Source organism: Cervus elaphus, chromosome 10, assembly GCF_910594005.1.
Source record: "Cervus elaphus chromosome 10, mCerEla1.1, whole genome shotgun sequence".
Lineage (NCBI taxonomy): Eukaryota > Metazoa > Chordata > Mammalia > Artiodactyla > Cervidae > Cervus > Cervus elaphus.
This window is the reverse complement of record NC_057824.1, coordinates 31,226,824-31,240,646: the sequence shown is the minus strand read 5'-3', so window position 1 is coordinate 31,240,646 and position 13,823 is coordinate 31,226,824. Positions and strand designations below refer to the sequence as shown.

The 13,823-nt window shown below is 40.3% G+C and overlaps 1 protein-coding gene across 2 annotated transcripts in view; it reads left to right on the top strand.

Annotated features, from left to right (window-relative positions):
* TMC7 (transmembrane channel like 7) overlaps nt 1-13,823 on the top strand; it is a 55,678-nt gene that overhangs the window by 18,918 nt on the left and 22,937 nt on the right. For both annotated transcript variants that reach the window (XM_043914427.1, XM_043914428.1), the window contains exons 4-6: nt 1,946-2,113; nt 5,484-5,566; nt 11,473-11,618. In XM_043914427.1, the coding sequence (XP_043770362.1) occupies nt 1,946-2,113; nt 5,484-5,566; nt 11,473-11,618 (397 nt within the window). The remainder of the gene's footprint in view (nt 1-1,945; nt 2,114-5,483; nt 5,567-11,472; nt 11,619-13,823) is intronic.

Genomic DNA, 13,823 nt, shown 5'->3' with positions numbered 1-13,823 from the left:
GTTAAAATACTTGCCCTAGTTCATTCTCTAAGGTAAGGCAAACCCAGAATTTGAGCCCAGGCAATGAAGCTTCAGAGCCCAAGATTTTAGCCACCATGCCCAGCTTCTTCTCCTGTTAAAGAGGCCACCTTTCTGGAGATTTTCATCATATATAATGGTGAAATGAAGTGAACGTGAAAGTCGCTCAGTCGTATCCAACTCTTTGCAACCCCATGGACTATACAGTCCATGGAATTCTCCAGGCCAGAATACTAGAATGGGTAACCTATCCCTTCTCCAGAGGATCTTCCTGACCCAGGAATTGAACCAGGGTCTCCTGCATTGTGGGTGGATTCTTTACCAGCTGAGCTATGAATGGTGAAATATTGAAAGCTTTTCTCTTAAGATTGAGAATGAGGAACAGGTTGCTAATTATCACAGATTCTATTCATCATCATCTCAGAAGTCCTAGCCAGTGTACAATGATTGGGGAAAAAAGAAAAAAGGCACAATGACCAGAAAGGGAGAAATAAGTTCTTTTTTTTTTTTTTTCCAGATGACATGATTTATTTGTAGAAAACAAAAGACAAATTATTAGCACTGATGTGAATTTAGCAACGTTGCTAGTTGTAACAGCTGTATATAAAACTAATTGTATTTCTATATACCAGCATGTGTGCTTGGTCACTAAGTCATGTCCCACTCTTCGTGACCCCATGGACTGTAGCCCACCAGGCTCTTCTGTCCATGGGATTCTCCAGGCAAGAACACTGGAGTGGGTTGCTGTTTCCTCCTCCAGAGGATCTTCCCAACCCAGGGATAGAACGTGCATCTCCTGCATTGGCAGGTGGATTCTTTACCACTGGGCCACCAGGGCTTCCCTATATACCAGCAACAAACATTTAAAAAATAAGTTACACAATAGTATCATTATACCTAGGAATACATCTAAAGAACTGTGTGAAATAATTGTGCACAGAAAACTATAAAATGTTGTTGACAGAATTAAACCTATATATATATATATATATATATATATATATATATATATATATATACACACACACACCATGTTCATGGCTCAAAGGTTCAATATTGTAAAGATGTCACTTGTTCTCAAACTGACCTATATATTCCATGTAATCTCAGTCAGAATCCCAGCACATTTTGCACACATATGTATGTGTGTATGTGTGAAAACAAATATGCTGATTTTAATATTTATGTAGAAATGCAGAGAACCAAGGATGCCTGAGGAAGAAGAGAGCTTTAAGACTTAGAGCACCATATATCAAATATTATTTTAAGTCTGCAGTGATGAGACAGTCTGGTGTTGGTCCTAGGATAGACAAACAGACCAACCGAACAGAAGAGAGAATTTAGAAATAGGTCCATGAATATATTTGTTGTTGTTTAGTCACTAATTCATGTCTGACTCTTTAGCAACCCCATTACTGTAGCCCACCAGTCTCCTCTTTCAATGGATTTCCCAGGCAGGAATACTGGAGTGGATTGCTATTTCCTTCTCCAGGGGATCTTCCCGACCCAGGGATCGAACCCATGTCATCTGCTTGACAGGTGGATTCTTTATCACTAAGACACTTGGGAAACCTTCATAAGTATATAGTCAATTACAAAAGTACTATTGCAGTTCACTAAGGAAAAGATCACCTTTTCAATAAATGGTGCTGAGTTAAGTAGATATTCCTATGAGAAAATGTAAATATTGACCCCTCCCTCACACCATTTCAAATTATTAATTTATAATTAATTGCAGATTTACATGTGAAAGTTTAAATCACTAGAAAATAGAGCTTTGAAGCCAACAATGGAGAATATAAAGTGATTCTTCCTTCCCCCACCAAGATCCTCCAATCTCAGTTCAGTCCTCCGTGGCTGACTGAACCCTGCAGTGGGTACTGGGTCAATACTCCTGGTCAGTGATTTCTGAATTTCTTTTTTCCAGGGAAATTTGGCACTGGGATTCAGTCCTACTTCTCCTTCTTACGATTTCTGGTATTGCTGAATTTGGTGATATTTCTGATCATCTTTATGGTGGTTTTGCTCCCAGTCTTGCTCACCAGATACAAGATCACCAACAGCAGCTTTATTCTCATTCCATCTAAAGACGTGGGTGAGTGGAAGAGGCCTGGCTTGCCATGACAAGTGTTCTTTTCATCGTGTACCTTCTTGTTCTAGCGGTTTTTATATTCTAAGTCTTGGGTGACTGTATTAGGATAGGCTAGGCTGTTTGCGGAAACAGATGACCCCATAGCACAGTGTCTAATAACCACAAAGTTTCTTTCTTATTCACACTATGTGTCCACCATTGTTTGGTGGTGCCTTTGTTCCACGTCTTCTCTCTGGAGCCCAAGCTGATGGAGCAGCCTCTCTCCGGACCACTGACAGTCACGATGTCCAGAGAAAAAAGAGCTGTGGCAGTCATGTGCTGGCTCCTAATGCTTCTGCTGGAGATGACACACATCCTTTTTACCGCATCTTATTAGCCAGTGCCAGTCACTCGCCACTCCTAGATTCAGCAAGGCGTTTGGGAGAAGCAGTGAAGGGTAGAAAGTGGAATATTTAGTAAACAGAATACAATCTACTCCAGTGACTTTATTTCAGGCTTTTATTTCAAGGCTTTTCTCCCCCATAATGGTGATGCTCAGGCTGGCATTCATTAAACACTAGTGACTTGCCAGACTCTTTGGCAGTGACGGGCCTGTGTTTTCTTACTGAATGCTCAACATTTTTTGCTTCTATCACATGACTCCTTCCCCAGAAGAACTCCCTCTATAGACACTTCTGTGGCCCTCAGCATTCCTCTTCATCACATTTGTTTTTGTTTTAATTCTATTACACTTAAAAATCAAATGAGAATAACGTGGAAATCCTGACTCTTTGAGTGCCTACTGTATACCCAATGCTGAATTCTCACTTCCTAATATGTCCATTTCACAGATAAATATCACGTGCTGCTGTGGGAAGACCCTGGGTTCAGTTTCAAGGCCCAGCTCTGCTAGTTGGTTAGACTGTCTGAGCCTCATTTTCCTTATTTGTAGAAAGTGATGATATAAATAGTGAGACAGTTGTTTCATTATTCAGATAATACTACACTATTTAATACTTGGGTCATTAAAAAATGTTTACTATTTAGATTATAAATAATTAAAAACAATAATATAAAGTATATTATTTAATATGGAAAAATTTTAAAGCATAAGTAATTATTTAAGCAAAACTCATAATTTTTGAATGAGTATTAAGTAAGATAATACAGTGCTTTGTCCATGGAAAGTACTCAATAAATGGCAGCCTTTTTTTTTTAGTATTATTTCTTTCTAGAAGAACTGAAGACCATTCTGTCTCACTGGGCACCACTGCCTGTTCAGGGGTCCCTTTAGCTGTGAGCAGAGCCTTGGGCAGAGGGAGGCCACCCTCTTGGAGGAAATGGAGCTGGACTCTGAGCGTGGACGCCATGAGTCTCTGCTTTCTCATTATTTCCTTTGACTACATCCTCCTCCCATGCATGCTTTTTTTTTTTTTTAACTTACCTACTAGACTTACTAGACTTTGTCCTTTCAGGAAAGGATCAGAAGTCCCTCTCTTCCTTTCCTTACCTTCCTTCCCTTTTTCATGCTTTCAGTAGGTGTTTATTGAGTACCTGCTGTATACCAGCCCCTGAGTCAGGTCCTGGCAGGTGCTACCGCACCTGAGTCCATGGTAGTGCCCTCTAGCAAAGGATGGGGGTTAGGAAGGGATCGCATGAAGAGGTATATGAAGGACAAATTGCCTGTGGGGAGGGGACGGGATAAGGTGCTGAGAGGTCGGACACCAGGACACTGGTGCTCAGCGGTCCCCTGAGCCCTCTGTGAAGACAGGTGAGCCCAGCAGGACAAGGAGAAGGCTGCCATTGGAGAACTTGGGGAAGCATCTTCATGCAGATGAACAGCATCTGCAAAAGTTCAGAGATGAGGATAACTCAGCGTATTGGAGACATGAGAAGCCTGGCGTGACTGGTGGGCACACTTCCTGGAAGGGCCAGATAGTCAGGATTTTAGGCTTGGTAGGCCATACGGTCTCTGTTAACTATTCAGTGCTGCCATGATGGCACAAAAGTGACCATGGACGCATGTCCTGAATGAGCTTGGCTGTGTTCTGATAACACGCTACTGACAAAAAGAGGCAGCTGGCCAAATTTGGCCCTAGGGCCATAGTTTGCTGATGTCTAGGCTTGAGGACAGGGTGATGAGCAGAGAAGCAGCCATCTCATTCCATCTTCCTGACTCTGCTCCCAAACAGAGTGACTATCTCCCTCCTCTTTACCTCTAATGCTGTGTTCATAAACCATTTGAGTACCTTACATATACCTGACTCCTACTTGTCTTTTCTACCGCTAGGTGGTAAGCTTTTCAAAGGCGGTAACTACTACTTACTTATCAGTTTATCTCCAACATCTGCCTGATGCCTAGTAACTAAGAAATGTTTGTTGAATGAATAAGTAAGCATTCACGTTAGAATTATAAAACAGAAAAGCTGGGACTGGCCTTGGAGAAACTGGTTCAGTTCTCTTATTTTAACAAAGGGGAAACTGAGGCCCAGAGAAGGGGTAGTAGATTGGGTTATTTCCCCCAGTTTGTCATTTCCCTGTAATTGTGACTTGCAGAGCCTCCCACTGTGGGCCGAGAATACTTTCTGTCCCTGTTGATATTGCACTTGGCTATGTGACTTGTTTTGTCCAGTGGAATTTTAGCTTGAAATGGCTTTATGTGGTTGGCCTGCCTTATAAGAAGGGTCATGAGGAGAGCATCCCCCAGAGAGCCTTTGCATCTCCAGTCTGTCCCCTGAGTGGAGTCATAAAGAGAAGACCTCTGCCTAACTGGGAGCCTGGTATCCATCCTGGCTTATCCTGAATGAGCTTCATGTTCTCAAACTGCAGACCATGAAGGAGAAAATAAATGGAGGTTAAGTCATTGAGACTTGGGGCTACTTATTACACAGCAATAGCTGACTGAGACAAAGCAAGTGAATTAATTGATCAAGCACAACATAGTGTCACTAAAATTGGTGTTCAAAAAATTTCTTGATCAGTTTCACATAGGCAAATATGTGTTTTTTAAGAGTGAAACTCCTTGTTAATTTACACACATGTAGAGATCTTTTAAAATTGGATATACTTAAAATGCAATAATAATTATATCAGCTACATCTTCTAAAACATGTGCCAACATGAACTCAAAACAAAATACCAATATAGTCAGAAAACTTGTACTTTAGTAGACCCTTATACAAAATGTATAGAAAAATGTATATCCCTAGATAACTTAGAATAGTGAAAGGGGAAAATGGTACTGTACTTGGTGCACTGGGGTTTGAGTTGCAAATAGATTCATAAGCACAGCCATACATAACTGTACATGACTACATATACATGCATAGATACACAAATTACGATGAGGCTCTGAAGCTGTTTCCACTGATGTTCTTGTTTTTGTTTTTTGCAGATATTCAGTGCACGGTGTATCCAATAAGTAGTTCTGGACTCATTTACTTTTACAGTTATGTCATAGACTTACTTTCTGGCACTGTAAGTATTTAACGTAATTCTGGATTTGGATCCTCAGCACTGAAATAGGTTCCTGAATGTCTGCAGTTGAGAGTCAAACATGAGTGTTGACACAAGTACTGGTTATAAAAAAAACAGTATTTGCAGTGACCTTATCGGCAAGGATGATGTTCATCCACCCCTGCTTAGATATACAGGAAAAGTGCTTTGTCACTTTCAGCCCTTGGCTTTTGCCTAATGCCTGCCACCTTCTTATTGACCTGTGACAAAATCTGAGATCCCCCATAGACAGAAGCTTCAGTGAATATAAACCCAGATAGAATGTACTTAACTTCTCTGACATTGAAAAACCTTAACATTTTGTAGTCCTAGATGACCTGGATGAAAGCTATGACTTCTCCCCAGAAATTAGACACACAAGCATGTGTGGTGCACACATGCACAACACCCATACATGCACACACACACACAACTGTGCACACACATATGATCCATGAAATCTCTTAAAAGACTATTGTGATGTGTGCTTAGTCACTCAGTTGTGTCTGACTCTTTGTGACCCCATGAACTGTAGCCCACCAGGCTCCTCTGTCCATGGGATTCTCCAGGCAAGAATCCTGGAGTGGGTTGCCATGCCCTCCTCCAGGGAATCTTCCCAACCCAGGGATCAAATCCAGGTCTCCTGCATTGCAGGCAGATTCCTTACCATCTGAACTACTAGGGAAGCCCTGAAAGGCTATTAATCCCATGTTAACTCTGATTATCTGAAATGGAATTAATGTCATCCTTCCTATGATAGTTCCAAAGGTTTTCTTTTTTTTTTTTATTCTTTACTCCAAAAAATGATTTTTTGTGTGTGCTTTCATTTTTTTAATCCCACTTTTTTTCAGCAGGTAAGAGTGCCCATGAAAAGTGGCTGTCTCTGCCTTCTATATTAGGGTTTCTCCACCTTGGACCTGATATTCCTGCATCACAGGCCTCTCCTATGCCCTGTGGGGCACTTATAGCATCCTGCCTTCCCTCCACTCGTGCCAGTAGCAGCCCCACAACTGTGACAACCAAGCATGTCTCCAGACGTTGCCAGATATTTCCTGGGGGACAGAATTGCCCCAGGTTGAGAACCACTCCTTTACCTGTTTTTAAAAATTGTTGTTTAGTCACTAAGTCGTGTCTGACTCATTTTGTGACCCCATGGAAAACACAACTATATTAAAATATCTTTAGGAAAGTTACTGAGATTAAAATGCCACATCATCAAACATTTCCAAATTGACAAATAGAAAGCTTCGAATTTGCCCACTGCGTTCAGTTTTGAAAAAGTGGTTCTTACATCTCTGCTTTCATGTTCTCCTTAAAACAACTGAGAGGAATTGTCAGGTGGATGTTAAAATGTCCACTATGCAAATTGGAAAACTGAAGCTCACAAACTCTACAAAGAGAGAGGCAAGTCAGTGACTCACCTGAGGTAAATGCTGGTGAGATCACATCGCAGAACTGCGGTTAGCCCCATCTTGTTTCGTCATATCCCATGAGACTTTTCTCCTTGTGGAGCTCCACACACCATGATCATCTTCATTACAGAAAAGATATTATAGGAGACTTAGATGCACTTGATCATAAATGTTCAGTAAATTGCACATGATAAAAAATAGCCCTGCCCCAAAGAATGAGGTTTCTGTAGTGATGAGAATGTTCTGAATCTATGCTGTGAAATTCGACAGCCACTAACTCTTAAGTACTTGAGTTACATGGCTACTGTGACCAAGAAATTGAATTTTAATTTAATTTTATTCATTTCAATTTCAACTTATTTGTTTTCCATAGTGTTTTAAAAACCATTCTGCACACATTAAAAAATGGCCATCATGTACATTCCCTGAAATGTCACTGTTCTCATCTGTGCAAGCAAGTAGCAGACTTACACATAGTTTTCCTGTGTTTGTAAACACTTCTGTTCATGTTTATGGAATGAGCAGACCGTGCAGTCACGCTACAGGATTCTCTATGTAGTAAGCAAATGCTACTTTAACATATTTCTTACACGTGTTTTTGAACATTTCTATATGTATTACAAAATGACTGTCACATCCACTCATGGAGATACCAGGATTCATTCATGTCTGTTGCAAGGCTGTAGCAGTCTTACAACCTTCTCTCACACTGACTTTTAAAAACTTTTCTACACACACTACAGAATGGACCTCCCATGCATTGACTAAACTAAAAGTATTCTGAACCTATTGAGCATGTAGCACTTTGACAACCATCTTTTGTCCTGTGTTTTTAAAAGCTTCACTAATGTAGTCGAGTATGCCTGTCACATTTAGTCACTAAAAAACACAGTTTTCAACATAGCTAGTAAGTAGCATTCTTATATCTTTTGCGTGTGTTTTTTTTCAATTGAGATCTGATTGGCATATAGTGTATACATTTGAGGATGTACAACCTCATGATACACTTATATATTATAATATGATGACTACAGTAGTTTTAGCTAATAACCTTTATCATGTCACATGTAAATTTAAATTTAAATAGGCCCAGGAGGGAGCTGGCCACAGAGATTAAGAAGTGGCTTGTCTTTGCTGAAAACAATTGAGCCAAGCTCATGATCACACCAGAGAAGTTATTTTCCGGGCCCAGTGGACCTTTGTCCTATTATGCTACTTGATTGATGACAGCCCTGATAATGACCCAGGGCAATAAAGACAGGGTTTGTGTAGTTAGGCAAGTTTTTATGGCCTTTGTGCCCCAGAGTTAAGAGAAAAGATGGAGTCTTGTGTTTCTACATCTTTTATTTTCCTATTAAAAATTTACTTAACTATTCAATATAAAAATACATGGTTTTCATGAGAAATTTAAGACTTAATGAGTGAAAAATAAAATCACTTCTTCCCAGAGACTACCAATCCCTTCACACCATGGTTCATCGCTTTCTCGACCTTTCTTAGGCACTTGTATGGGCTTCTTAATATTCTACAACATGGATTTTTCATGATCTAGTCAGTTCCCGATTGATGAACATTCAGATTATTTCCATTGTCCCCTTTCTAAACAATAGTGCAGTGAACATCTAGTTGCTACATATACTATTTCTGTTCTCTGTATATTTCCTTTTTCACTCGCCTAGAATGTTCTATCCTTGCTATTCAAGGAGGAGTCTGAGGTGAGCTCATTTATTCCCACCGTAAGAGTCATGGACTTTTCTCTGCTGTATTTTCACATAGGGTTCCTTTGGGCTTGGAGGGGGGTGTTGTTATGTTTTATTTTTCTCTGATAATAGCTTTATTGAGGTACAAGTCACATATCGTACAATTCACCCATTTAAAGTGTACAATTCAGTGGTTTTAGTATATTCATAGAGTTATGCAGCCATTACCACAATCAATTTTAGAATATTTTTATCACCTCAGAAAGAAACCTGTACCCGTTGTCACCTACCAATTCCGCTAACCAATGCTAAGCAACCGTTAATCTACTTTCTGTCTCTATGAAATGCTTATTCATGACATTTCCTATAAGTGGAATCATATAATACAAGATCTTTTGTCTCTAGCTTCTTAACATATTTTTAAGGTTCATGCATGTTGGAGCATCTGTCAGTCTTTGATTCCTTGTTGTGGCCAAGTAAGATTACGTTGTGTAGAAATACTACATTTTGTTTATACGGTCATGATGGACATTTGGGTGGTTTTCACCTTTTGTCTATTATGAATAATGATGTTTGAGATTTTGTGTGGACATATCTCTTCACTTCTTTGAGGAGTGGAAATCACCGGCTCAGATGTTTAACTTTTTGAGGGACTGCCAAACTTTTCCACAGTGGCTATATGCTTTACATCCTCACTAGCACTGAATAAGTCTTCTGATGTGTCTACGACATCCTTGCCAGCACTGGCTGTTACCTGGCCTTTTGATTATTGTCACCCTAGTTTGTGTGCGGTGGAATTTCTCTGTGGTTTGATTTGCATTTCTCTAATGCATAATGTTGACCATCTTTTCACATGTGCTTATTGGTCTTTTGTGTATCTTCTTAGAAAAAGTGTCTGTTTGGATTCTCTTTTTAGTTTTAGTTAGATTGTCTCTGTTTTTATTGTTCAGTTATAAGAGGTTTTTTTCAATATTCTAGATGTGCTATGCTCACTCAATCATGGCCGACTCTTTGCAACCCCATGGACTGTAGCCCTCCAGGCTCCTCTGTCCATAGAATTTTCCAGGCAAGAATACTGGAGTGGGTTGCCATTTCCTTCTCCAAATATTACAGATACAAATTCTTTATCATGTGTATGATTTATAAGTATTTTCTCCCCTTCTCTGGATTGTCTACTCACTTTCTTGAGAGGGTCCTTAGAAGCACAAAAGTTTTTATTTTTTATGAAGTCCAGTTTCTTTTTTCTGTTATTGCTTGTGCTTTTGGTGTCAAATCTAATAATCCATTGCCATATTCAAAATCATGTGGATTTAACTCTCTATCCTCTTCTAAGAGTTTTATAGCTTTAGTTTTACATTTCGGCCTTTGGTCTATTTCAGGTTAAAATTTATGTATAGGGTAAGGTAGGGGCTCAGCTTTATTTTATTTTTTGCCTGTGGCTATCCAGAGAGGAACCTGGTAGATCGCAAAGAGTTGGACACGACTGAGCAACCAAGCATGCATGCACGTCCAGTTGTCTCAGCACTGTTTCTTTTTTCCCCTTTTCAAAAATCAGTTGACCATGGGTGTATGGGTTTCATTTTTGGACTCAATTCTATTCCATTTACCTATACATCTATTCTTACCCTAGTATCACATTGTTTTGGTTAGTGTTGTTTTCTTGTAAGTTTTGAAATTGGGATATGTTAGTCTTAAATCTTCTTCTTATTTAAGAGTATTTTCGCTATTCTGAGACCCTTGCAATTCTATATGAATTTTAGGATTATCTTAGCAGTTTCTCTTAGAAGCCAGCTGGGATTTTGATAGTGATCTGTAGACCAGTTTGGGGAGTGTTGCCATGGATCTCATGATCCATGAACAAGGGATGTTTTCCCATTTACTTAGTTCTTGTTTAATTTTTAAAAACAATATTTTATGGTTTTAAGAATATAAGATTTAAAAAAAAAAGAATATAAGATTTATACTTGATTTGTTAAATCTGTTCCTAAGTATGTTATTATTTTTGCTATTATTGCATATGGGATTGTTTCCTTGATTTCATTTTTAGATTGTACCCCTATGTATTTTTAAAGCTCAGACTTTATCTGTGCTTTATTTCCCAAACCCTAATTGAGCATCTATATACCTCTGGAATTTTTTTTTAATTGGTCTAAATTTTTTAATTAACTTTTAAAAATTAAAGTATTAGTTGATTTACAATGTTGTTAATTACTGCTGTGCAGCAAAGTGATTCAGTTATATGTATATTTGTTTATATGTGTATATATATCTCTTTTATTGCATTGTATGGCATGTGAGATCTTAGTTCCCTGACCAGGGATTGAACCCATGCCTCCTGTGTTGAAAGTGCGGAGTCTTAAGAACTGGACCACCAGGGAAGTCCAGTACATTATTTTTTTTTTACAATATACTCCTACTGTACAGCACAGAGCTTGTTTATCCATTATTTATATAAAAGCTTACATATGCTGACTCCCAATATCCTCATCTTTGACTACCAGTTTGTTCTCTGTATTCATGATTCTGTTTCTATTTGTGTTATATTTTAGACTCCCACATATAAGTGATATCATATAGTATTTGATTTTCTGACTTCACTTAGTTTGATAATCTCTAGTTGTATCCATGTTGCTGCAGATCTGGGATTTTTCCAGTCTCTGGGAATTCAGGGATGAACAATGACACTGGAATGTGAATTCCTTGAGGTGGAAACTGGTTTCCTGGTTTCCTGCAGTCGGTCCACCAATCTGACCTCATGCCCTTGGCTTTATTTCAGGGTTTCCTGGAGGATACCTACCTCTTTTATGGACATTACACCATTGATGGGGTGAAATTTCAGAATTTCATCTATGATCTGCCTCTGGCTTATCTGTTAAGCACAATTGCCTACCTGGCTCTGAGCCTTGTTTGGATAGTGAAAAGGTACAGTTTATCTTGTCATTGTGTTCTCTCTGAATTACTCTTGATGGTTGGAGTCTCTTGGGGGTCTGTGGACTCTGGGAGCCATTGCCCAAAGGATGAGAAGAATCCAAGGGTGGGCTTTATGGAAAAAAGATTTGTGAGTGTGCTGGAGGCTGTGGAGACCTGGAGAAAATGGAGGCAGCATTTGGGACCTGGAGTAGCAGCCTGGAGTTTTCAGTCAATCACTATTGAACACATTCCCCCAGCATTATCTTTGATCTGGTGTGTATGCTAACAGGTCTCTGTTGGGTTGCAAGTGGCAGAATCCCAACTCTGACTAACTGGGATAAAGGGGAATTGAGTGGCTGAGAACCAAGGAAGAGAGGAAACTCCAGATTACAGGAAGGACAAGGATATAAGAATAGATTCAAAACAACCCAAAGTATGGGCTCCTGCATCTCTGATTCTGCTGGTGGCAGCTTCCTTGTATGGAGTCCCAGGGTCACAAGCTCAAAAATCCTTTGAAGGAACTCATTGGCTCTGCTTCGTTCAGGCACCCAATCCTGACCCTTCAGTTGTGGCTAGTGGGTTAGGGTCATATGAGAATGTGGCATTTCCCATGGTGGACAGATATTTTAGTGGGAGATGTCAATTCCAAGAAAAAATGAGGAATATTAATTACTTTAAGTTACTTTAACAAACAACTGTCCCCGAAAGTACAGTGGCCCAACATGATGAAAGTTATACGTGATCTTCTTCACATGAAGTTCTTAGTGGGCACAGGTTAGTATAGAAGACTCCTTCTCAGTCCTGCCAGAGCTCAGGCTGACTGAAGCTTAACCATCATCTGCATGTGTGGCTTTGCTGTTCCTCTTGAGGGCTGGAAGGGAAAACAACCTTGGAGGAGAATTACACGGAAGGTGTTTCTGGGCTCAGCCTGAGAGTGATGGACTTCACTCACATTCCATCAGTATAGCTTAGTCACATGACCACAGCTCACTGCAGGGGAGGCTGAGAAATGTTGTTCTTGGCTGGCAGCCACTTCCCAGCACTTGTGCTATACTGTGGAAGGAGAACCACACATTCCTGATGGGACGGCTTACTGTCTCCCACCCAAGTGGGAAGCTTGGATGAACACCTCTGTTACCCACTTCATTGTCCCTATAAGAGCCAGGCAGTGCTATAAGCCATGGGGCTGTGAAGCTCCTTATTATAGATGTAAAAGAGACCAGGGTGTTAGAGGCTGCGTTTGTCCTCCATGGAGACCAGGGTTCACCACCACAGGGAGAACCCCAGAGCCCAGCTAGGCACTTGTGTCCTGGGTCAGAATCTATGAGATGAAAGTGAACTGATGTGTGTCTGTTCCCCACCAGACAGATAGCGTATTGACAAGAAGGAGCAGTCATTCTGCTCATCTTGAAGGCAGAAAGATGCTTAGTAAAGAAGTGGTTGATTGGGGCTCTGGCTTTGCTGTTTGTGCTCGTGGTAGGGGCAGATCCAAGTTTTATGGACCTTCTGTGTAGACAGTATGGAGGGGACCTCTGTAAGACAAAGGGCATGGAAATATCTTTTGCATATTATAAAAAATAAAAACAAGACCTCATGAACACATTGCTTGAGGCGCTTCCAGGGCCTTGGAAGGGGCCCTGAAGAAGAAGCTTTATTAGCTGAACAGTGAATCCACCTGTGGGTCTTGATTGAGCTCTTTCACCTAATGGCCTTGATTGTTTCATGGTAAAGCCTGCAGAGAGGGTGCCTGTGATGTAAGGGGGAGCGGCCTCCCCAAGTAGGAGGAAGTGCTATAGGGTAGCAAAGAGGGTGGATTTTGGGGTCCAGAGACCAAGGTTCAAATGTCACTCCACCTCTTTGGACCTCATTTTCTTCATCTGTGAAATGTACACACCTAGAAGGGTTGTTGGGAGGATTAACTGAAACAGGGCAGGTAAAGGACTTAGCACTGGGCCTGGCACCTTGTAGACATTTATTAAAATCATTATCACCATCATCATTACCACTGAACTAGCCCCAGTTCTGCCTCTAGCCCTCTGGACCTAGGAAATAAATTTTTCCCTTCTCTAGATCTTAGTTTTCTCATCTGTAAAATGTAGGTTTGGTCTAAATCAGACCATTCAATTGGAGTGGGACCTCAGAATCACCATGGAGCTTTATAAATAGCATATTTCTGGACACACCCCCCTCCCCATGAGACATACTAAATTAAAAACC